The sequence below is a fragment of the Lampetra planeri genome, chromosome 1, assembly GCF_965212315.1.
Source record: "Lampetra planeri chromosome 1, kcLamPlan1.2.h2, whole genome shotgun sequence".
NCBI classification, from domain to species: Eukaryota; Metazoa; Chordata; class Hyperoartia; order Petromyzontiformes; family Petromyzontidae; genus Lampetra; species Lampetra planeri.
The window spans coordinates 14,264,910-14,291,326 of record NC_136107.1 but is presented as its reverse complement, the minus strand read 5'-3'; the positions used below and the strand labels follow the sequence as shown (position 1 = coordinate 14,291,326).

The window sequence follows — 26,417 nt, the reverse complement described above, 5'->3', positions numbered from 1 at the left end:
AGCGCAATGTAATGCAATTTGTTATGCATCTACAAGCAGCCTGCGTCTCAAGATGCTGCACAATTTGGTTACATTAGTAAACATCGATGCAGACTAAGGATAGTCATCATAATAAAAATGGACAACTTGTTTTAAGGGAATGATAACCACATTCAAGCAGTGGTGATGTGACTTGGAATTAATTAAATTTCAGCACTACTGCCCGATAAACATGGCAGATGAGTAAACACATTCCCTCTCCTTCCCTCTTCTCCTCTCTCTCGTTCCCTCTCCTGCTACTCCTCTCCTCCTTCTTCATCCTCTCCTACCTCCTTGCTTTCTCTGGCTTCTTCATCATATAAGCCATTACAAGCACACAGTGGCTGTGATCAATGAATTTCGTGTGGCCCTTGTAATCCCCGCATGCAGTTCTCCGCTAGCGCGCGGTCCACGTGTACGCAGCGTAAAGATGCCAACAATGAGGAGCTTCGTGCAGCCCCCGCCTGCACCCCCGCTACCCCCCTATCGGCCCCCAACCTTAATCATTCGCTGGGTACACCAACAGCTCCTCTCCACCCCCCACACCCGCTATAATAATCTGTGTTTGGGGCAGTAGCAGCATACGAAGTGTTTTATTGGAAGCACATGCCCCATGCGTCATCACATTTATTACAGTAGTTCGCAGCAATTGAGCTAAGGAGCCGTGTTAAAGGACACAAACAGCGTGGCGCAGTGTTGAGTGGAGTGCAAAACTTTTACAGTTGTGGTTTTTCGAATGCAAAAGTGGATGCTCAATCGCATGTGCATACACAATACATGCTCACCATCGGATTTCTTCAACGCTGGTGATGTATTGACGTGTTTAATCCAGTCATTGTCTTCTCAGTACAAACGTTTACATCAAAGCAACAATGCAGGAGTCATGCGGTCTCTGACATTAAATGAAAAATAAATGCTGCAGGTCAGACAGCTAGTGTTCAGGGTATGGGTTCATTTTAGCTTAATACTTTATATACAATACGCAACACTTTCATTTGTTCAGTGGAGAAGTTACCAAACTGCACTATCAACCCAGTGATCTCGGTTCAATTTCCAGCCATGGCTAACACCAGCAGCGGCAAGTGCTATCTGAACCACTCCTTCACTCCCTGCCCCCTTAACTAACTGACCGCCACTAACTGGCGTGTTGAGGTATGGTCAAACGACCCCCATGACCAACACCGCGTGCGCAGGCCAATGCACTGTGGATTGACAAAGGGCTGTAAATGATAATGAGTGTTATTGTCACACTGTAATTTTAACTTTACACAAATAAATTTGCGCCGCTAGCATTCTGCATATGGATCGCAGGAATGTGGCACATCTTCTGTGATGTTTCGTAGCGAGTGTACAGAGTCCTTGAACAGATAACTGTGGCGTTTATTTAATGTTAGATTACATAACATAACTCTCCGAGCTGTTGGTACTTCTTTGATTTGGCCGTTCTGTAAAATGTATTCCGATGTTTATGCTTCGCCATGGTTTATCTGCTGTGTAAATCGACTTCCCTCTAATATAGGCAGATTATTCGAGTTGATCTAGTCATGGGTTTATTTGATATACAGGAACATTCGAAATGTTTGGATGTGAGCACATATGTTGTTAATTCCCTGTTTTTTTTCCCCAATAAAATGTCGTACGCTTATTGTACACATTTCTTACGTTCGTGCAATAAAGTCACGACATTAATTTACTAGATGTACTGTTCAATATAGGTGTATGAAACTTGCTTACATTGCTTTTATTATAATTAAAATAATTTGCCTGTTTGAAGCCTGTATCAATCGTGTTAGTGGCAGTGGTGCATTGCTTAGCCCACTTGGCTCTGAACTTCACCTGGGTTTGATTCCCAACCAATGTTATCTGATGCTGAGCCGTGTTTGTGCTCAAATCGCATGCGAAGTGAACCAAGCTGGGCCGAGTCGGCTGTTCATGCCTCACGTGGGCCTCGTCCCTTCTATGCATCCCGCTTCACACCACACACTCCCGCTTCTGTCTTTCCCCCATCCTCCATAGCCTGGTGTCTAACCCCTACAGGATGCAACTGTGTGTGAGGATATAGTGTGACCCTGTTCAGGATGTGATGTTTAATTAAAAAAGAAACAGTCTATACAGTATTTTATGTAGGTGGGTTAACAGGAGGGCCATACATTAGGCCTACTGCCCCCGCTGTGCCCCCTCCATCACAGATGAGCTGGAGCCTGACCTGGGCAGCAGGTCTAATTAGCATACATCATAAATAATACATTCACAGATGCTCATTGAGAAGCATATTCCATGCCCAATATGTGCATCTCATTTCGCCACCTTTAACAATTAGTTCAAAGTCGTGTGCTCTCCCGTGCTGGTAGTCCCTCAGAGTTTGCACTCGGGCAGCTCTGTATATAAATCCACATGTCCATCATCCCTTCCATCCATCTGGACTTCTTTCCTCATCTGTCTTATTACCTATCAACTTAAATAAAAAAATGTTTTATTTGGGCTCGATTGGTGGGCTGGAATTAAATTTAGAGTCACAGCTAACATCATTGGCGAGTGATACCCGGACCAGTCCTGACGCCACACTCTTCAGCAACTCGCCCTCACCAGTGCGGTGAAAATGTTGTCAAACATCCCCTATGATTGACATGGCATGGAGACGCCATCAGTGGATTGACAAATGTGTCTACATTTATTATTTAAGATACTATACATAATTAACTCCATGGTTATTTTTCTGAAGGCATACATTTTCCTCAAAGTGTAATTTTCAGGGTCACACTATATCCTAACAAGGGAATATGCTAGAATATATCATTTTGTTTGTTTCAGCATAGTGAGTGAGGAAACTATGAAGGAAAATTTGTTTAGTGTTTATAAATGATAGTACTGCAACAAATCATCGATTCAAACCATTCTTTCGCTTATAATATGCGCGTAGGATCCTGCGTGTCATCATTTATTTCCTACCATTTTTGCAAATCATGTGGCAATGTTGCCTGTGGTCTTACAGAGCAAAAAGGAATGTAGTATTTAATCGAATCCTGACCCGCATCATTGCAGTATATCACATTGCAGTACCACGGGGGGGGGGGGGGGTGGGGGGATCGTCACATGACGAATAAACAAGGGTCTTCTGGTCACTAAGCCAGATGAAACTGTGAACCAGCTGCAGGCTTATGGATAATGCTGAGTCTGGAACTTCTCCCAACCCTTGGCCAACCCAATAGGCCTCACCCTGGAACAGACTGAGTACATCGCCCTTCTCTGCACCTGCACTTTATTAACGTGCTCGCGCAGCCCATTGCGAGTGAATCAGATGCAAGTGTAATGTAGGAACTTGGTGGGAGACGACCTTACGGGTAGCACACTCTTTTATTAACACCAACTTATATTACACGGGTGGCTAACTCCAGCCTTAACCCACAGGGTTCCCCCGGCTACACCCACACGGGCTCTTACGCCCCGTAGCCTCTCGGAACATACCCAGCCGGGGTGTCCGTCTCGACTCTGGGTCCCACAGTCTCGGTCCACAGGGACGTCAGACCACGGGTCCCACAGTCTCGCCTCCGAGCCACACAGGGCCCCGGCCCTCACAAGGACAGCGGGACTAGGGGTCTCAGGGCCTACCTCTGAACTCCGTCTTCGGTCTTCGACTGGTTAACAACTCCCCGAGTGCTCCCGCACGTCCCCCTTTATAGTCCTTCATGCGGACGTCGCTGAGAGCACCCACCCCAGTTGACCAATCACTGCGCGCTGCCCACGATCCTCTTTCCCACCTTGTGTCAGCGCGCACAACCACGCACCCCGCGCCGCCCCGTAATCTCTCACTCCCGGCGCGCGTCAACACCACGCCTACATCGCGTGCCCAACCACGCACCCCGCGCCGCCCCGTGATCTCTCACTGCGGGCGCGCGTCCGCACCACCACTACACAAGCACCCATTTTTAAAATATTTTTTTTAGGAGCGTTGACCCGACAAATCATTCCAGACCCAGGAGGTGATGGAACAGCTGGGTTTCCATGATAATTTACAGCCTTCTGTCAGACCACTGCTGGATGGAAGCCCTCCTTTCCCACGCCATGTCGGTTGCAGAGGTTTGTTTGACCACGCTTCACCTCGCTGGTCTGCGTGGGTTGGTAACAGATGGGGGTGTGGGGGCCAAAATCGCTTCAAATAATACTCGCCACTGATGTTAGCCGTGACCGGGAATCTAACTCTGGTTGTGGCATCTTTCCCACCCGGGGTTTGCGTAAAATGTGACTGTCCATCGATCTCGAGTGCAAACATTTTTACCCGACAAACTAAATGCCACGATGTGTGTGTTTGTACATAGCAGAACTGTGGCGATGCATAGATTAATGAATTAATATAGTTATTAAGTTCACAACACCTGCATCGGATCGTGTAAGAATTTCTGTATATTGATACATGTATGTTTTATGTAATGTATCTCTCCTGCAAGTCACTGGAGGTGCGACCATGCACAGAGCCGTACATTTTTTTTAATCGATTCTTTAATGGAATTGTTTCCCTGAATTGTGATAATTTGCTGACGAACTAGGTGGAATGAATCTTTCAACTCCTTGTAGAGAGCTAACAATATTGAATATTGTCACGTGAAACAAAAACACGTGCTTTTGCATTCAATTATCGGAATGCATTTGATTGACATTTTGGTGGAAATCCAGTTAATCCAGTGTTTTTTAACGTGTGTTCAACACGGCTGCTATTACATGGGCATTTAACCTGAAGCGCCTGAGCCAACGCAGACACCTGATTTCCCAGCTCATCTCTATTTTAAAACCTCAGCCATGAGTAAATGTCACCTCCGTTGAGCGATGGGGGTGACGGGGGTGACGGCAGGGTAGGCAAGAGAGGGAGAGGGCAGGACGAGGCAGTGGGTGGGCGGGCGCCGATGCAGGTGAGAGGTGTCACGAAAAAACAGCGGGGACGGGAAGCCCCAGGCTGCCCATTCCGGGATGGTTGCTGCACCATAACTCTCCGGCTCAGTTCCTCATGCGCTGCCAACGTTGCAGCAAAGGAAGCGCCTGTAACAGCGCGGGCAGGAAAAGCGCGAGGTCTCTCGTTTTGAAGTGGCGGCGCAACGGCCCCTGGCGAGATGGCACATCCATGACCCCTGGACCCTGGCCCCACCCTCGTATATGAGCGAGAAGAGGCGCCCATGAGCCACTGCCGCCAGCATTTTTTCTCGTATCCTCAATCGTGCGTGTGTGTGGACGTGCGTGTGTGCACGTGTGTGTGCGCACGTGTATGTGTACTGAGTGGGGAGCGGTAGTGTAGCGGTTAGCGCGCTGCGCTACGAACCCGGCGACCCAGGTTCAATTCCTCATGGCCAACACCAGTGACGATTATCTGAACCGGTCCTGGGCCTCCCCTAGGTCGACTCAGCCTCAAATGAGTACCTGGTGCGGTGTGTAAACATCGCCGCTGGAGAGACAAAGGCGGTCGGGCGCAGTGCTGGCCACCCACCGACCTGTGTACCGTTCCGACCTTCATAGGTGCTCGCGAACAGCACTTGCCCCTACAGTCTGTTAAGGCTATATGGGGGATCTTTGTCTTTGTACCGAGTGCACACAAGGACTGAGCCTCAACTCAGCCTCAAATGAGTACCTGGTGCGATGTGTAAACATCGCCATCAGGGAGACAAAGGCGGCTAGCCGTGGTGCTGGCGACCCACCCCCTCAAGCACTGTGCCAGCCTTCATAGGTGCTCGCGAACAGCACTTGTCCTAACAGTCTGTTAAAGTCTATACTGGGGATCTTTGTCTTTCTACTTAGTGCAGAACAGTGGTGCAGTGGTTAGGGAACTGCACTCCAAACTCAATCAACTTGAGTTGGCTAGCATCAGTGGCCAGTAGTGCCTGAATATGTTCTGGGCCTCCCCTGAGTTGATCCTTAGATCAATCCCCTTGGTCTACTCAGCCTTAAATAGATACCTGGTGCAGGGTGTGAGAATATCATCAGTGAGCTGACAGCAGCAGCCGAACATGATGATGGCCACACGATTGTTAGTAGAATTGACAAAACATTTGAATATAGGACCGTATTGAGAACGAGCCTGAAGACTTGGTGAGACTTTCTTCAATGAAGGGCATTATTATATAATTACATCACCCCAGTATGTTTTTTGCCAGCCTTAAGGTACTTAAAATGGTACCTGCTAAGAGTGTATATGGCTTAATAACCTGTATCTTTGTTCCAATTAGCCAAGGGGAACATTGGTGGCAAGTGACATATGACCCCTTCCTGGATCAGAGTTGTGCTGGTGCCTTAACGTGCCCAAACAGAACCGAACTGAGATAAGTTGTGTTCCCACCGATGGCATGGCCGCTTCACCTACCATTCGGCTCTCTCACCCTCTCCACACTCCACACTCGCACTCTCCCTATATCCCCCCTGAGCCTCCGCACATTCGTGTCCAGGCTACAGATAATTCATCCAGTTAGAGCACGCATGCATTTGTGTGTGCTTGTTTGCACAAGTGAAATCTTGCATGTGAGAAAGTGCTGTTCGTGAGCACGTTATATTGGCTGGTATAGCAAATGAGAGGAGGTGGTGTGTGGCAAGCACAACGCCCGGCTGCCTTTGTCTTCCTCGTGCCAATGTTAACACACCGCACAGTTTTCTCATTTAATATTGAATTGACCTAGTAGAGGTCCAGAACTGGTTCGAATATTTGCCACTGATGTTGCCAATGGCCGGGCATCAAATTCAGTTTTCACGAAACACTATGATTCTGCAGCCCACCACCGCACGTGTGTTAACGTACATATTCATACGCGTATTTTTATATGAATGTGTGTGCATGTTTATTTGTCCATTTGTTCGAAATCCTGTGTTGGGCACCCCGATTGATGGATGGATACTGTGTGCGAGAGGCCGGTGGCAGAAAGAGGGGCTCATCGCAGCCATGAGGGGTTGGTGTTGATGTTTGCGGAAGGGGAAGATGTGCGACTTTGTGGGAATATAAAAATCCTGGCTATATGGCCTCTTTTATTCCTCCCCTGGGCAATGTTTCTGTAGAATATGGGAATTCCGGTGTATCTGGGAAGACTTCCCGTGTAACACCATCCACATGCCGGCCTTGGCCTTGGGCAAGATTTTCTCTCTTACACTCACTTGCTCGCTATTTCTTTCCCTTGCTCTCTTTCATCTCCCTTTTATGTCCAACTTCCTGCACATGTATCCAATATCGCTGTGACGGCTCCTGATCAGACCATGAGCTGATTAAGGCGGCTCGCGTGTCATTCCTGGTGACACAAGGTATCCGTTACCTCCTGGGTTTTGCTTTAACTGTGTTCTCTGACGCCATCCCGAGGAGCTGCCCGTAAATCTTCGTGGTCTCCTCTTCTCAATGACTTCCAGTAAAACAAAATATATATATTTAATTATTTCCCATGCACATGCCCAATCTTTCACACTTCTCTCTTTTTTATTTCTCCAACTCCATGAGCAGTGGCACAGTGAGTATTGGCACTGCTCTCCAAGCCCCGTAAATTCAGTGGCGAGTGATTTTTGAATTGGTCTGTATGTATGTTGAATTTCTTTTGCACCGTACGTAGCCAACCGTGGTAATTGGAGGTGTGGGGGAAGGACAACAAACTAAATACAAAAAGCAGTTCTAAAGAAATTAGTTTAACCCAAATTGGTGAACTATGGTTAAATAACTCCATCAACCGATACAGCCTGGGGAGGCCTTCATTGGCTGTGGATTTACAAAGGGCTGTAGATTAAATCTCGCTTCCATTCCACGAGTTAGCCCAGTGGCACCAATTCATAAATTACCCTGGTTGTCTGTTCCAGAAATAACACTTGTTGTACGTGTTTTTTCTGCGTATGTTTGGAGCCAAAATAAATAGCTTTAATGTGCTCGTACACACACTTTTGTAAATATACGCACGCACTCGCACGTAATTTATACAGTGGCGTAAAAAAAAGTTACCTTAATGATGTATAAATGAAACGCAGAGCCGCAGTCGTAAAGGCTGAACCTTTGGCTTGCACGCACGTCTGTCTTTATTGTGAAGCATCTCGCTTAATTTCACGCAAGCACAGGTCACTCATGCCATTTGGTGAAATTTGCTTGTAACTTTGTTTCGTTACACCCCCTCCCCCAACCCCTATTTCACCAAACGACACTGACCAGCATGGTGAAATATGGTCAAACAACCCCCTTGATTGTGACATAGCGTGAGGAGAACTTAATCCAGGAGTGAATTGACGAAGGGCTGTAAATTACAACTGTTTTTAAGGACGTATCGAAATATACAGTACGTCCACGTGACATATGCTCTGTTCTTTTTTTTTCTTTTGACTTACCGGAACATCGCTTGAATTGTAACTTTATTTATCACCTTCCAGATTCTTTTTTTTCTCTCCAACAGCTTCCGTTATATTCCCATTGTTTGTATCCAGGCACTCGCACCCATGTTTCCTGTTCATATGACTCCAATATGGGCTGCGCATATGCCGTGGAGATCTCAGCTGTTCCGGATTAAGGCATCCATGCGTGCGTTCATTTGCAATCATCCATTACCACATGCACACCTGATCGTTATGCTAACCCCTACATATCACCTCTCCCTGGTGCTCTCTCTTTTTTTCCTCTCCTCTTCTCCCTCTACCCTCTCCCCTCTCCAGGACGTTCCACCAGGACCGAATAAGTCAGCTGTTCCAAGAGTTTCAGTTGCGGCGCAGGGAGGCGAGGGCAGGCGGAGGTGGAGGAGTCGGGGCATCATCCCGGGACGGGATCGAGGAGAGGCGTAAAACGTACAACTTCGAGCAGCCCTGGGTATGTAACGCATTCCTGCAGAGGGAGCTGGTAGGAACGTTGGGTTGCTCGGTCAATGGCCAGGGTCAACGGCGGCGTGGTGTATTCCGCAAATATGCCTGACTGTGAGGGCGGGCACAAGCCGGCGTGAGTATGTTAGACGTTGAGTTTTATAAGGGCACCACGGGGTGACCAGCCCCTCCCCACCCAGCCCCACCCCTCACAACCCCCATCCAGCCCCACCCTCCCCACCCAGCCCGTCCCTGCACGACGGACGGACACAATAATCCCCTGTGGGCTGGTGTAACCAAGAGGTTCCTACCAGTATAAGGGGACTTCCTCCTAGCTCTCTGATGGGTGGCAGCATTTATTGTGGCCCCTGCTGTCTGCTGCTTGATTTACATATTGTGTTTGAGCAGCTCTAATGTATGATTATGTGCGATAATCTTCCAATACGTTTTTTGTTGGCAGAAATCTAAATACATAATTACTGGACTGTATATGAGGCTCTTAATGTGTGTTTGTGTATATATGTAGTGGTGTTATTTCACACGGACAACTTTTTTCCTCCTGTGTCACTTTATTCGTACAGAACTCCTCGCGTTCAACACCACGTGTCTCCGTCGCAACTCTTCCTCTTGTACTGCTCGTCTGCTACGCTCCACTCGCTCTCTCTCGCTCCTCTAGCCTGCGATTTTCACTCTGCTAGCTAGCCTCTTGCTATGCACTCTGCTAGCTTCTCTACTGCTAGCCTTATCACATTCACACTTAGGATTCCGCTAGGCTCGCTACTGCTAGCCTGTCTACCCTCACTCCTCCAACCTCGTCCATGCCTCCAGCGGGGGATCAGCCAACACCGCTGGAGAGGACGAGGTGTGGAGAGCAGGGTCCTGGACTTCTTTTGTAATAATCTTCTGTCTTCACTTCAACCAACTCACTCATTAAGAGACCTCAGGTGGCCCTCGTTGAGCCGTCGCTCACGCGGCGTCTCCATCTCCCGCCTGCGAGGATGCCTACACCGTGTTTGCATTTGCAGCCAGCCAATCACCGCTATGCATCTTAATTGGTCGTCTCTCTCTGGTCGCTCTTTCTCTGTCTCCTTCTCTGCACCTGTTCGCCCTGACATGACCACATTGTCCGCAGCTCACACATGCGTGCACACTGTTTGCAAACCCCCGCGCGCGTTACTCCACTACATATATACACATACATTAGTAGCAGTATCACATTGTCCTTTCTGTGCAGTTATTGCTCACTGCTATGAGACTGGCTATAGTTGAGAACCAATTTTCACTTGCGGTAGTTGAAACCCACATTCAACCAAAGACCTCAGTGGTGCTGACTTGGTTCTTTGACGAGATAATAATGAGCCTCATGAGATACTCGGCTAAATCTGGGGTGCAGATTTCAGTTTCTTTCAATTGGGAAGGTTTTCTCAACTTGGCAAATCTTGGCAAAGCATTGCGCGATTAAAAATGTTTGAGACATGGGCAAAATATGACCCTCCTCGGACAAGAGAACCCACAGTCCGAGCGTGTTTATTTTTTCTCTTTTTAAGAGAAATCATGGCAATTTTTTAAAAGTTGTCTTCAACATCTTTTTTTTTATTCCACAGAACAAATCAAAATAAACCCCAGGTGAAAATATATAATTTTAAGAGCACTTCAAAAAAAAAGCCTGGGCATGATGGTAATAAGGTGCTCGGGCACGCAAGCTTGGCAGCTTCGCAACCTGGTCACAGCTCCTGCCCAGACAGTATTAAAGATAGAGAAAGTGGAACGTTGTATAGTTTCATAATGTGTACATTGGAGTGTTCTTGAAATTTATTGAATGAAATACTCTCTCTTGAATGAAACACTGTCTCTGTGTTGTCTCTCTCTGCTTTTGTGTCTGTCTGTGTCTCCGTGTCTGTGTTTTGCCTCTCAAATTTAGTTCTACCTGATGACGACTGATTGAGTTGCAATCGAAAAGTTGTATTCTATGATCTAATTTATTTTCTTTCTACTTGACTTTACCGAAATAACCAAAGAGTTTTTATTTTTATAAAATGTGTATTATTATTTAATTATTATTGTTTTTTCTTTTATCTAAGTGACTTTACCGAAAGAACTAAATAAGATGATATTACCCTGTGATACGTGGCTCATTACACCGAACAAATTTGAACTCTTTGTTTCATTCAATCGCTTATGAATGATATTGGTCAAGAAAGCCTACGTGTTAAACATCTGTTCTCTTTACATAAAGGGCTGCAAGAAAAAACGCAGTCATGGGGGGTGTGCACGGGCATAAAGGCAGCCATCGGAGGAAAGACATGAACGTGTGATATTTTCTCCGACAAAGCCAAGGTTGAGTTGGAGTGTAGAGGGAGAAGATCGCGGTGAATGGTGTGGTTGAGAGGGTAATGCGTTGTGGCTGATATTGGCACAGTAAGGTCCCCCCCCCCCACCTAGCCTTGAGTCGTAATACTGTGAGGAGCGATGGCCAAGCAAGGGGGGCAGTTGAGACTAAAGAATCATGGCCGTGGCAGTGGTAGCTCTCCGTGGGTTGGAGATTAGCGAGGCTCTCAGTTGACCACTGCATTCCGCATCTCGGGTTATCGCTGTATGCGTTTTGTGTCTCGGACGAGCTTTCGGGCGCTGCTTGGTGATTCGTTGCGGTTGCTGTGGTCGTTGCCCTGATACCAGGATCCCAGGAGCTCACGCGGTCACGCTGATGGCAAGTCCTCGCTTGTGCTCCTACTTTCTTTCGTTTCACGATTCATGTTGTCCCGTTCTCTTCAAAACACAAATGATTTCCTTCTCAAATGAGCATTGAAGTGGTGCTCATGTCCTGTTTACAGCCCTGAGATAGTTGTGGAAACACTACATTCATATGGCAGGGGTGAGGTTATCCATAGAAAAAGTTTGTACCACCACGACATTTTATCAACACATAGGGATGATGGGCTGAGTCAACACCCAACCAAGATTTGAATTTGCAACTTTCCTATTGCGAGCCACTCTCTCCACCACTGTGTGCCACCCGTGTTACGCTTTCTGTCCATATTTCACTGATTCGCTGTCTCGTTATTGACGTGGCATACATGTGAATTCTAAACTTCTGCACATTGCCTTAATTGGTGGAAGGTAAAACAAATATTCTCGGCCACACGGAGCTGAAGCTACGCACACCAGATAGAGAAGGCTTCAAAAAGCAATAAGCATTGGATTGTGGGCAATAATGACAGCATTAATAACTTATAAAGCAGAGATAGTCACGCTCCTCGAACCAGAAAACATATCTTGATCTACAAAATGTATTCCCAGTTTAGTTGAATGTCAGAAATGTGAATGCATAATCATTTTTTTTCATTACAAGCACAATAATGCATTTTAAGGAAGCTAACAGACGTGTGGTTTAAGAGGCATGGACTCTGAATCTGGCACGCGTGCCTTGTACGGGGAAAAAGCATGAGCACTCCCAGACTCGTGCTCGCTCCCAGACTCGTGCTCGCTCCCACGCGCTCATCCATGCGGCAGAGAAGAAATTACCCTGCTGGGAGGGTTGGAGAAGGCAAATGGATATTCTGACTACACAATCCGCAAAGCCATCACCCCAACCATGAGGAAGGAGCCATCTGAAGATCCAATCAAAACCATCACCTTACCTTACATAGCATGGATAACCAAGAAGATTCCAAAATCTTGAACACAAGATCCAGGTCTGATTTGACACGGTGCACAAAATTCGTGACCTGATCCCATCTGTGAAGGACAAGATTCCTGACATGCAATATCCCGGCATCTACAAACTAAGCTGTATCTGCGGCAGTCGTTACATTGAGAAACCCAAACGACATGTCTCGGACCGTGTTCGTGAACATAAGGCAGATCTGAAACACGGCTGGACCAATACTTCTGCCATGGCTGATCATTACTTTAATGCGGCTGGCTCACATGAAATTTATTTCTCAAAGACGATGGTACTTTGCAAGCCGACTGGCTATCAACAAAGATTCGTTCACGAAGCCATCCATATATCCAGACACAATTTCAACCGAGACGACGGTTTTAAACTCAGCAATCATTGGAAAGATGTGGATGGGTGTCGCTAAGTGCAATGCCCTGCCCCCATCTCTACCTCCTCCCCCCCATCTCTGCCCCACTCCTCTCTCTCCCCCTGTCTCTGCCCTCTCCCATCGTCTGCTCCTACATTAACGCTGGCTGACTGACTGTCCCGCCCATGCTGTTTGCGCTGCACAAGCTCACCTCCGCCTAACTCCCCCTTTGTTTTGCTCCTGCATTAGCGTGCCTCTTGCGCAGCTCGTGTTGCTTGCATAGCTCTTTCCCCCACCCACTCACTTTGAAACCCTTCTAAGCAGCTACATTTGGAGGCTTGCGATAAGGGAGAACCCATTGGGGTACCTTAATTTTATTCGTGATTTATTATTTTTATTTTATTTCTATATACGTGACTTTACCGAAATAACCAATGAGTATAGTAATTCCTACAGTCACGAAATCTTCAATGCTATATTTACCCTAATTTTGTTTGTAGATTGTACCATTCCAGGTGAAGTAAGTGTTGGTAAGGCAGTGCCTCACCAAAGTTGGTAACATCAGGATTTGGTCCCTGTTGGACCAAGTTTCAATGATTGCAATGAATGGTGTCAGGTACAGGTACCTTGGTGAACAGGGAGACTACATCGACACTAACAAGCAAATCATCTGGAGACATTGAGATGTCCTTGATTAGAGAAACCAAGTGAGCTGAGTTAAGTACAGCTGAGGTGGTCTTGCCCGTAAAAGGAAGCAGGGTCTCAGACAGATATTGGGCCAGTTTGTAGGTGGGTGAGTTAATGGTGGAGACGATAGGACGGAGCGGGGTACCTTCTTTATGGTTTTTTGGAAGGCCATAAAATCAGGGTCGTCTAGCAACCAAAGGTTTTAGAGAGAGCTGCTTGGTCAGTTCGATTGGAGAAGTCGAATTGGTGATGATATTGTTGGTTTGCGTGGCCAGGCGGTTGGTAGGATCTCTAATGATTTTGGTAAAGCTGCTATCATTAAGAAGGTCCTAAATTTTGTTATTGTAAGTGGTTTTATCCATGATGACAGTGGCATTGCCCTTGATTATTACTTGCGTGTTTTTTCTAACTCAATCACCCCCTCATCCTTGTTTTGGCCTCCATCCCATGTGTCCCTCTACACAGGAGTTTCCAACGTCTGACCAACAGAACGGGCACGCTCTCCCATCGGGCGAACCTCAGCCCCCACCGCCAACCCAACCAAAGGTGCAGAGGCCCTACAACTCCCTACCCAGGTAACCAAGACCACAGAGATGGGGAGTGGGGGGGGGGAGTGGAATCTAGGGCAGTTTTTCCGAATCCTGAGATCCAAAAGGGGGCTGAGGGAGCCTCAGAGAGGGCCTCACTAAATAATTGGCTCACTCGTTCATGAGCTCATTCAATTACTCATTATTTTACTCACTCGCACACTCTAAGTCTGTCACTCGCTCATTAACTCACTCGTACTCTCATTCAATCACCAGCTCGTTTACCCACCTATTCGACTGCTCGCACTCTCCCTTGTTCGTTTGCTTGCCTCACAGCCCACCTCTCGTCCATCATCGCACTCAACATCACACCCGGCATCACACCTCACCTCGGCTCACTGTCTCGCTGCCAGGGGAAAAATTGGGAAACGCGAGCGCAAAACAGCATCATAAGCAACAACATGCTTTATTAATCAGCACTCTGTCAAGATGGCTTTGGTGCTCTCATGCATGAGCAAATAGCCACACAGACATCACACATGATGCTTTGATACAATCAGAATAATTAATAATATTACTATACTTCACCTTGCCAGTGATTGTAGCTTGGTGAAAATGGGGGGGGGTTGCACCTTGGACCAGTTCATATGAATTCACTGCTGATGATAGTGGTGGCTAGAGGTTGAACTTGGGGCACCAAGTTCATGTTACATTGCACTAACCCCTATGCCACCGCTCCCCCCCCAGTCTAATAATATAACAGATTAATGTGTTTTTTTCGCCCATGAACATTTCAGAAAGGCCAATCTTCCGATTGTTGGTGTTAGAAGACCAGATTTAATGGAACATCCACACACAAGGGAAAATATTTGAACTCTGCAGAGAAGAGCTCTGCAACCTACTTGCTGCACTGCTTCCTACAGGCAGATATTTTTCATACGTGCCTCTTAGATGGATCTACCTCCCATGTCTCCCATGTTTCTGGACGACAAGGGCCTCCCCACGCCAAACAGTTTGTAGAGGTTATTTAACCATTATTCATTTTAAGTGCAAGTGCGTCCCTCATTCACAAGTGAGCACTGGCGAGAGAGAAATTGTTCATCTCCATTGGCAGCCCTGAGCTAGTGGTGGGAATCCCACATTCGTGTGATGGATTCTGCTGTTTACTGCCCACAGTGTGAAAGGTGGTTGGCTTTTAGTCGACACGAAACCTGGATTGGTGCTTGCAACTTCCCGGTCAGGTGTTTTAACCACACCTGGCCCCCAAACATTGACCGAAATGTGATGGTTGTGTATTTGTATTAATGTGGTAACAAATATCTTGATGCACTGTGAAGTCAAACCGAAACACCTTGACAAAATCATTAACAAAAGAGTGACGGGGTCTGCACAGTCATAGGGGCTTGGGAGGTGGAGACGGGATGAAAGCGTTTCTGTGTTTCAGGAGAGGTCAGGCTCTCCCAGCGCATTCCGTGTAAACAGTCAATGGAGCACTTTACACAACCTGCGCACCCACCCACCCCCAGCCTAGGGAATTCTCATCCTGGAAGACAGCTCTTCCCCAACGACGGTTCTTTCGTGTCTCCACCCTCTGTCACCTCCAATGCAGTTTAAAATTTCCATGTTTTCTCATCGCTTTTAACCACACAAAAACTGCTTTGGAAATTGTCTTGAGATATCGTCGCATTTACACTCTTTATAAACACAAGTTATGTTGTCTCTCCAATCCATGCAGTCTCGCTCACAGTTTTACTTTTCATTATATTATCCAGCATAACGTTAATGCCCTTACAATACGATGCTCGTGGTCATCATCAGCCGTTGTCGAGCCACTACTGAATGAAGGTTTAACCACGCTGTTGCCATCCTTCATGGTCCTGAGATGCCACAATCCATCTCACTTCTGCACATGAACTGCTCTCGTCACACCATCTCTGCAGTGGTCATCCTCTCAGCAGCTTACTCTCTCCGTAGGCTACCAATCTGTCTCGGTCTCATGCATCGGCCATTACCCCTTGTAGCCATGATCTGCCCTGCCCAATCTCACTTTAACAGTCAATATTGTGTCTCAGATTTGCATTTGTTCTCTAATCCACGTGTCTCTCTCAGTGTAATTCCAAGAAACATATCCTTTAGTCTCAACGATGTGGCTTTTAATTTAATGCTTTAGTTCACGTGATTTTTAGCTTAGCTTCCATGCGTTTTTTCGCATGTAATGTGCAGTGTCAAATTAGGCAGCAGTAGGCAATGATGGCTGTACTGTTCTGATCCCATAACATTTTGGCGTTCTCTGGTCTAACACTTGAGAGACGAGGTCCTAAAGAAGGCTGTCTCTGATGTAGGCCAATCAGTTTTAAAGACAATGTATATATGAGCAGACCATGTTTGTTTGCATGTTCACCACACGTCCGTGTGGTTAATGTCGACTTGATTCCTTGAAAAAGGTTTCCATTTGGTGTTTGAACATCTTAACACCTGTTTTATTGCCAGAAAGGGTACAACCTCTTCTTATTTTTTCATAACATGGATGATACTGCTATACAGGCCTCATTGGTGCTCTTAAGACAAGACTGTATGCATTGTATGTGCAGCGTAGTGATCTCTCATGCAAGGCATAATGGTCACAAATCACACTTTCTGCAGCGTAGAAATCGCATCTGGCGTGCATAATTTGTCACTTTTTCAGTTTGAGTTGTTTCTCGTCATTTACAGAAATTGTTCGATATGGTTTAGTGTTGAAATTTACATACGAATGTGTAGCTGTGAACAATTTCACTGTTAGGGGGGTGGGGGGCAGAGATCAAAGTCACAAGAGACTGCTTTTAAAATGCTCACTCACTCACCTGATCCCTCACTATGGCGTGCATCGTCCGATTGCCATCTGGTTCAGGCATCCCAAGAAGACGTCGCAGCCCGCGAGTTGGCTTGTGCAAGCGCCAAGTGGGAACCTCGCAACCGCGGGTGCCAGCTCGGGTGGCAGCAGCAGCGGCGGTAGTGGCAGTAGCGGTTGCAGCGCGACGGGCCCGCGTGCCCCGAGTGTCACGCAGCACAACCGCAGCTCCTCCGGTAGGCCTCGACCCGCCAGCACGCAGCCGCGGACGCTGCCCTACGGGTACAATGCACGCGTGCTGCAGGAAGCGCAGGAGCTCCTGCGACAGGAAGAGCAGCGGAGGCTCAGCGGTCAAAAGCAGCAGCAGCTGCAAGGAAATGGGGCATGCGAGGTGCATAGCAACGACAACCTGGCCACCACGACCGCTGCACCGGCATCGCAGAGCGAAGACCCGGACCAACGAGGCCACATAGCGGAGCAGCAGCAGCAGCGCACGTCGGGAGGGGCCTTGGGAGCAGCCAGGTTGGGCCACAATGGCTACCGCAGCGCCGTGCGGAAGGAAGGATCTTCCTCCGCAGCATCGTCTGCCGCTGCCAAGGACGTCGGTCTTCTGTCGCCACCAGCTGCCATTTGAGCTGGCCGTACACCTTTGGCAGAATAATGATGATAATGGATGAAGTCTTCAACACCCTGTTTCAGTCACGGCGGTTGTGTGATCATACTTAATCATACAATGTGGGTTGGTGAAGGAGGGAAGCCCAGGACTGCCTCAGACATCACTTACCATTGTTGTTAACCATTGTTTCAAACTCAGGTGGCTGGGTTCATAGCACAGTGCGCTAAACACCGCACCAACGCTCCACCCCTTTGCATACCCTGAGTTAATAGCGTGAGTGGTGTGGGCCAAATTAAATTAACTTTCTCTCATACGGTGATGTGCGACTGTATAGATGGAGGTATCGGTTGTCAGAAGGTGCTGCCCAGCATTGGAATGAGCAGTTTAAAGTTGGATCTGTGAAGCCATTCCCTTGACCACAATTGGAAGCTGATGCATCTAAACTAGACTGCGATGATGGGATGATGACTCAAGCAAGCTACTAGGCAAAGTGAAATGCTGTCGGCTTAAGCCTCTGAAAATTTCCAAAGATAGACACACTCCTAGATGAAAGACTTGTTATTTAACATGCTGTTGACTTTAAGTGGTCATTACAGCAGCTGTAAAGAAAGAGGCTTTGTGTTGGTATAAAATAAACTACTTAAAAAGACAATAAAAATGTACCATTATTTTAAATACTGGAAGAGCTGGAGCTGAGTCTTGGCCACACACACCATGACTTTATCCCAAGTGTCAGATGTCGGAGAACGCACACTGAGATGGATGCTCCCTTACGTGCCTTGCCGACCGGCAATTTAGTTATACATATTTTGTAACAAACTCGCATTGTATACGTACGTGTGGCGTTTATATGTGCGCATACACTTATCTACTTCACATATACCTGTATTCTTTTAATTACGCGCATTCACATGAACGCACTTGGTTTATGTTTGCCACAAATTCGATGAAAACCGCAGGGCCGAGCGACCAGCAGCTGCGGGAAGACTTCAGTTAATGAGAGAACGTGACGATGGATTTGTTCATAGCACATTTCATTTGCCTCGGTGCTTGGCATGGCTGCTTCAGGCGTGTCACTTGCTGCTGCCGCCACATACTGCAGCACCCAGTGTAGTGGTTGACCCACACATTTCCCCGCACGCCTCGATTATTGCGGTTGCTTTCGCCCAAAGCATGCCAGTGCGTTTGTGATAACGTCATACGCTGGCATAATTGACACTGCAATTTTCATCTTTTATTTTCTCATGGGCGTGTTTTACAGTTTTACAACAATCATGTGGTTTGCCTTATTAAAGACATTTTTTTCGTTCTATTCTTTGAATCACATCATCCGCGTGCACCGTGTTTTGTATTCTTCACGTTCGTAGCTACGTCGCTTTTCGGTTTTTTTTTTACAGCTCCGTACCCTCCAGCTATGGACACGACATCATCCAAAGCTGAAAGTGGTGACGTGACTGTCAGAAGAACAATACGTTTAATTCTCCAGTAGGAGTCAACATTCACACCACACACCCCACCACCGTCCCCTCCTCCTCCGCTCTCCTCATCTCTCTCTCTCTGGCCCCAACTGCATTCCCTTTCGCTCACCTATTATCTGGAAACATCAGCTCAAAACAGCAATTTTTTTAAACTTCAGCCTTCGTGATCCGTCCGCGGGCTGGCTGTCCGTCGTTTCGGCGATTCTCCATTCACACCAATGCCGGGTTTTGCATGATTCGCAAGCGGCGTAACACACGAGTGTGTGCGGCTCGTGTGGCGCACGTGTCTGCACATCCCCATGCACAGTGAGCCGACACGTGGGCAGATTATACGGACTGCAATTAAACACCACCGGATAATTATAATCGGAATCTTCACCTATTACGCCGAGAATGCTTAGAAAGATCTTTGCGAGGCACACAGGCACCGTAACGGGACATCGTCAGGTACTGTAATGATAAAAATTCCCGTTGCACATGCTCGTTTTCAGGTTTCAAAAAAAAGAGAGAAATCAGTGATTTTTTTTCTTGAGAGTGGCGAATCACCTATGTTGAATCATAAGTGATTAAGTAAAGTCCTGATTGGCCACATTATTTCGAGCAGGTAGCTCATGGGTAGATCAGTACGAGGCCTGTTAATATTCACCTTCCCCCACCCTCCGATTGATTTGACCAATTGCCATGATTCATGGAGTAATTCAAGAATGTATTATTTTCATCTCATTTTAAATTGAGCAATCATTGGAAGGATGTTATTAACCAGGTAAAAAAAACCCTAGCTGCTTTGTAGTGGTTGTCTTCTTTCACACCTGCCGGGTACTGGTCTATTATTCCGAGTTAATTCCCCCCCCGCATCCCCAGCTCTCTCGGCCACCCACTTCCAGCCCCGCCCACCCCCCCAGCCTCACTCCCCTCTCCTAGCGTCCACGCAGCGCTGCCACTACCCAACACCCCCCTCCTCCTCCTCCCCCCTTTCTTTACTTATATAACCTCTTACCACGGCATCTCTCTCCACTTCAGCAAAAAAAACTTTTTTCTTGCTGTGGTTTTCCCACAGCAAGACTTTACCGAAAGAACCAAAGAGTATGGATTCCTGCAGTCACGAAAGCTTCAAATCTAGATTGAAAGTGTGAAGGTCAGGGATTTCACATTGGGAGACGTGGCCTTCACAACCAACCCCCAAAAAACATGATTGAGTTACTTGTATTAACAATTCTCCCAGCGGTGCAGTCCGTGATACTGCAATTGGAAAAATTCCGGACGATTAAACCCAAGACCTCGTGGTGCCGAGTGGATGCAAGCACAAGGAACATATATGAAAGCTGTTCTGTGTTTCAGACACGTCTTGAAAAATGTCAGTCAGCTGTAATGCGTTGCGACTAATGTGATCGTGGGGGGACATCGCGTCCGTGGTATTATTAGTTTGCGTTTAAGATGCTTATTGCTTTGTCAACATGAATTACCTGTAAAAATCGTGTTATCAGCAACATCACGGTGCAAAACGTGCCGAATAAGTAATCTGCTATTTAATTGAATTCCTCCCTATTTTTGTTCAGCTTTATATTTTTTACAATGCATAATCTGTTAACAATAAGAAAAAAAATGTGAACATGTTTTTCGTGTGAAAAAGTCTAAAATGTTGCCATCCATAATGTCCGTAATGCCTACTCGACACAACGATTCATTCCGATTGTTATTCTCATTTGCTGTCGGAATCACTAACTGCACCGCACAATGATCGCGATCCTCGCTAGTTTATTAAAATCGGTGGCGTGCCAATGAACATAATACGCGACTGCTAGCCCATCTGCCACGCAGTGGTGTGGTAAAGGGAGCCTTAATGGTCAAGTGCTGGAGGACAGGTGAGTGTGACTTTATCTTAACCCTACGCTAAGACGGCCATGTGATCGCTGTACGAGGGAGGAGTGCTCTGCTCCAGGTTTCTAACATTCCCACAATGATTGAGGTCAAAATGTGCAATTGTAGACTGCTAATTTTTATTTATTCAACAACTGGAATAGCTCTGTGATGTGTTTTCAGGTTACACCTCGTGGTGTTCGGCACCGTGTCACTTGGAGAGTACAACCGTGAAAACCCATGCAGCACTGGAATAGCTAACGGTTTAGATGCCTATATTACAGACAATAGATATGTCCAGAATATGGACACTTCAGCTATTGTGGATAACTTACAAACCTGGGAAAGACAGCTTCTACGCTTCCCTCATGCTTGCGTAACACATCACATGGCGGTGGACATACCACTGTATTGGGTAGGATGGATTTTCAAGAATAAAAAATATTTAATTCATGGCAGGGATATTGCCGGGATTTGATTATGGTTGTCCTGAATCAATTTGTGAAATGTCAATTTTAGAAAAACTGGATTGTTTTATTCAAAGTGAAGCAGTGACTGGTGGGTCGACTGCCAGGCTGGAAGACAAAATTGTTCTGTCGGGAACCAGGAAAACAACGATGTTTGGGTTGTATGTTGTGCGAACTTGTTTAGCTGGGGCCCCAGTTGCAGCGAGCTCCAGTATTTCCCTGGGTCTGTGGATCTGGGTGGGCGTACACCAACAACACAATCACGGAGGAGAAACCTGTGCCTAGTAGCGTCCTGATCATTTGTTTTAGTATTATCTCCTCCCCTGGTGCGCCGAGAGCCTCTTTTTTTATTTATTCGCTTTGTGGGATATGGATTTAATGAAGACTGAAAAAGGCTAGCATATAAAAAGTAAAGTACGGAAGGTGTCATAAATGTGTGTGTGTGTGGGTTTCTATGTTCTGGTCACACGTTCTGCTCAATGTTGGGCTCCTATTCAAGCTGCTGTTTATACGTGATCATAATAGTAGATTAAATGCATTGAAGGTTACAGTATTAAGTTTGGAAATAACTGTGAGTGTCCACGCTTTTAATATCCTGTTTTCAGAGCTCTTTAGCCAAACCTATGTTGTCCTAAGACTTAATCTGGAACGTGTAAGGTCCACGGAGCCCACCGTTGAGCTTGTAGTTTGCGGTCTCAAACAACAGTAGTCATCCTATGGCAAACTGGCTCCCCCACGATAGGAATGTGGAATTTCGAGCAGTGACTCCCTCTGATATCGGTGCCCTCTTACTTTGACTTTTGTGAGTGAGGTCGTGTCATTTCCAAGGTACGTCAGTTTACATCAGCAAGCTCGAACTGTGATCTGAACTGATGAGCAGCACGTGCTGTTGGCTGACATTAAGATTCAGCTCTGTGGAACATCGCAAGCCACTTAACGTTTAACAAGGACTTGGTCCAGTAATTGCTGCTCCGTTGCCATACCTTCGCCATGCAGAGTTTCATTCATAGAAATGTTAGAGTTTAAATCCCCATCGCGGGTCAATTCAACATGTCAGCCCTCCAAAGCTGAACAAACTTAGTGGCACCATGCGCTAAGGTCAACATAAGCCATCTTGCAGATATTCTCCACCATGGAAATGTGGAATTTCCTAGATCAAGGCCAATCACGGCCGGTTGACCTCTGCTTCAAATGTAAAGTACCATCCCATTGCCGTAGGAGCGTGGAGATACTTCTACTTTTAACACGACATAAAAGCAGGAGCGTTGAGTGCAGTCGCAATGTGTTGTTTTTCAAACGGTACAGCAACCTCTTCAGTGTCTTGGTAAAGCTCACCATTTAACACGTAGGCTTTCGCGACCAATATCATCTATAATACAGTTTTTTTTGTATTATGTAAGCTGATCATGTTGCCAGCCTTCATAGTGCAATTGTGTGTGATATATTATCGAGGTATCCTGCAGCGCATGTCCCATTCACGCTTGATGAGACGCCATCAACCCCCAATGTCTCGCTCACATTTCACAGAAACTTCAGTTCTTGCTCGTGGGCTGAACACACGTGGGTCGGCTTTCTGTACCCGGTCATCTTCACCGTCGTAATTATAGGCACGCTGCGCTCTTTTTTTGCTTTGATTTGTCTCGGAAGTTGCAAAGACATGATTATGTTGTGAGTGGTAGATGCATCTGCGAAGCCTCTAAGTTGCCTGCACAGACTTCGTCTGAACATTTTGAACAAATGGATGTTTAGGTGTGTATATATATATATTTTCTCCTGGAATAAAGTTCTCGGACAGATATCACGCATGCATTAAACAGGTGCCAGTCTTTAATTACAACGTGTCAATGTAAATTGTAGGTTCTTTGTTGGATTGTTTTTCAAATCAGTGTGTGGCTTAACTAAGCAGCGCTATCGAAGTGAAAATGCTCCGTTCGCTGTGCGTTGCTCGTCGTGTCAGGCGTCCGGAGCTATGTGCAATCGTCTTGGCGAATAACAAACGTGTCCATGGTTTAATAGGCACATTGCCTTGAGCAGCATGTGGTTAAATGCATTAAGAGCCTGTAGTGAGGATGAGGTAAGGCCACCCCTTAGGTCTTGCGTGCAACATGAAGCTCCACTCACCGCATCTCCCAACGACCAACCTGCCCACATTCATCAACTTTCTCCATTGAAATGTAAACCAGGCAATGATGGACTGAATCTGTCCATTAATTGGTAGACATGGGGGAAGGCGGGGGCTGTGTTTGGGGGGTGATGAGTAATGTTTGAGAAGGACCGATTTAGCATTTACTCTCTCAACACGTTTCATCCCTTAATTATATCCACCGTAGGACGTTACGCGGTCGTTAACATTTGGTATATTTGCGTCCGTGACTGTACCTTTAGAATCTGGATGCGCATCTTACCTGCACATTATGGACTTGATCTCAAGTCAGACTCGCAGAGACTTCGAAACTGAAGTGGTTCATACTGTGGAGTTTAAAGTGATGTGTATGCTTATTTACATTATGAAAAAAATAACAATACCAGTCATTGCTGTGATTTCCATTCAATATACTGTCACTTTTAATAATTCAGTATAAGCTGGGTGCAGGTGTCGGTCAATCATTCCTTCATCAATTTCAATTGGGATGGAAGCATCATGTCAGGAAACAAAGACTCATTGAGGAAATCTCCCGTATGGCAGAGCAATGTTGCAGAAAGGAGTTTTCTCCGAAGCTCTCCCAAATAATCATTTGAGCGGCCTTTTTGTCCTTTACAAGTGGGATTGCACTTTCCCATGCACTCTGCTATGAGATGGTTGCATTACAGTGACGCCGATATTCGAATTATCATTGCTGGAAGTTAGCCACATTAAATAGCAAAACCAAATGTTACGTATTTTATTTTGTGTGTGCTCATATGTGATCAGACTGAGACCATCACCTCTGCTGTACATGAGAAGCCGGTTTAATAATTAGTCGCTCTCTGGGTTCAAAACGAGGATCTTGGCGGTGGCGGCTCCCGGCACCTTCACCTCTACACCACGCACCCCCCTTTAAAACGTTTCACTTGAAAGCATACATTGCCCTGCCCTCAAAATTGTAAAGGAAAAGGAGGGATTCAATCGAAAAGAAGAATGGAATGTGTCAATTTAATTGTGTTATGCTCTCGGCTCAGTATATAATTTACGGCTGCATTATATAAGCGTTGCAAGTTCACTCCATGGAAATATAACACTACAATGGGGGGCGGTTTTTTACTATGGGGAAAGCGTATTAGAGGTAACCAGGCACACGGTTTCTCAGATACCAGACGTTAACCACCTCGTGAAACCGACTACTTTGCCCTACATCATTTTTGAATGGATAGCAAAGTGCAAAAAATTGTACAAGATAGACGAGAGTTTAAGTCATAAAATAGGCATCTTCAACACATTTTATTCATAAGTGAGCCTGCCACTGCGAAACAACATTCACCACCTGGAGTCAGTGAAGAAATAGACTGGCAGAAACTTGGTAAAAGGTACAGTAATGGTTGCACATCTACCTCGTGCAAAGTCTGGCAATGTTCGCAAAGGCCTTTCTGCGGCCATATCCATATATTGGCGAAGGTTGTCCCACTTTATCCAAATATTGGTGTTGAACGGCCCGTGAAAAATCGCCTAACCGATGCGTTTTTAGGCTGTTTGGTCAGGATGTCAATCTGTGACCAATTGGATAAACACCTTCAATAAATGTTGTCCTCTGTTGGCGTGCATCGCTTGACATGACGAAGCAAAGTACCATTATTTCAGGTGTTTTACAAAAATTTGGCCAGACCCCTGTAGAAACGAGTGGACAAGTGTGCATGCAGCTGTGTATCTGTGACATTGTCTATACACATTTCAATATCAGTGCCACGATGGTGACACATGGATATCTGTTCGTGGTACTCAGCTTGTCGTACGCTGACTGGAATATATTACGCACCATACATGCACATCGACGGACGTTTATTTTGTTTTATTTGCTCGGTCCGTGACTGTACACACCTAACGATACAATTGTTTTTCTAAGGCGCTACATCAGTGCGGTACCTTGGCTCGCATAATCATCAAGTCTCTATATTTGGCAAAAATAAAACAAAATAGCAGAACTTCACACCCCCGCTGAACTGCATGGCTTCGCTCAACGATTTAAATGTTTACGCGCCGGGGCATGGCAACTGGGCCCTTTTTAAAAAAACAATTCCGAAAGAGTTCCGACCAAACACTCCAGCGTTCGGGTGCGTGGGACGCGGTGTATGTCCACATAAATTACCACGAATATACATTGATCGTCCCAGTGAGCTCTGTACAGTTAACGGTACTTTGGAGACTTCGGTGTTAAGTTTGTATCAGCTCTGGGTTGATTTCCTCGGCTATCTGCTGTAATTTCTTGTCGTGTTTAATAATATAATGTCCATAGTAGCCTGCTTTAATGAACAGTATTTGTGCGTTGGGGCTGCACTCGTGTGGTCACTGTGCCGTCATGCGGTGTACTGAGCCTGACCGGTGCGAGGAAAGGCAACCGCGTCTTCTTGTTGACATGATAACAGGTGCCACGGAGTCGGCAGTGGAGCTTCATGCGCCATGCTTTGCCTCTCATTGTTATTGCTCAGTCATTTGCATGTTTTTTTTTACATTGACGAAAACTTGTATTTACATTTTTACTACATAAATAAAGCTGATATTTCCGCTTTACAGAGCGAATTTCCGCTTTACAGAGCGAACCGTGAGTGCTATAACGTGTTATAAGCGTGGCATATGGATCGTGTGACGTGATGGAGGTTGGGTGGGAGGGAGGCGGGTGGGTGATGTACTTTGAGTTCATCGTAGTGGTGCACAACTCTGATCCATCTCTTTGGAGGAAAAGTTGGTGGATCATTTCGAGATTTGTGAAATGCCCAGATCCACTATGCAGCGAGGCGCCCAGTTAGTTTGCAGAACAGCAAGTCGGTTGGTGGACCCATCAATGTGTGCTGATCTTTGAGTGTGTGGTGGGTGTTCTGGTAATCCGGTTTCCACATGCAATGAAATTGACCAAACATCGCAATGTAGCACCCACCTTGGAAAATATCTAGCCTTTCCTGGATGTATGACATCATTTTTTTCAGGTCTTATAGT

At 46.3% G+C, this 26,417-nt stretch overlaps 1 protein-coding gene across 6 annotated transcripts in view; it reads left to right on the top strand.

The window, feature by feature from the left end:
- LOC144718753 (partitioning defective 3 homolog) overlaps nt 1-25,994 on the top strand; it is a 206,941-nt gene extending 180,947 nt beyond the window's left edge. For all 6 annotated transcript variants that reach the window (XM_078594278.1, XM_078594287.1, XM_078594305.1 and 3 more), the window contains 3 exons: nt 8,662-8,812; nt 13,983-14,092; nt 16,935-25,994. In XM_078594278.1, the coding sequence (XP_078450404.1) occupies nt 8,662-8,812; nt 13,983-14,092; nt 16,935-17,508 (835 nt within the window). In that variant the 3' untranslated portion in view covers nt 17,509-25,994. The remainder of the gene's footprint in view (nt 1-8,661; nt 8,813-13,982; nt 14,093-16,934) is intronic.
- Nucleotides 25,995-26,417: the final 423 nt, after the last annotated feature.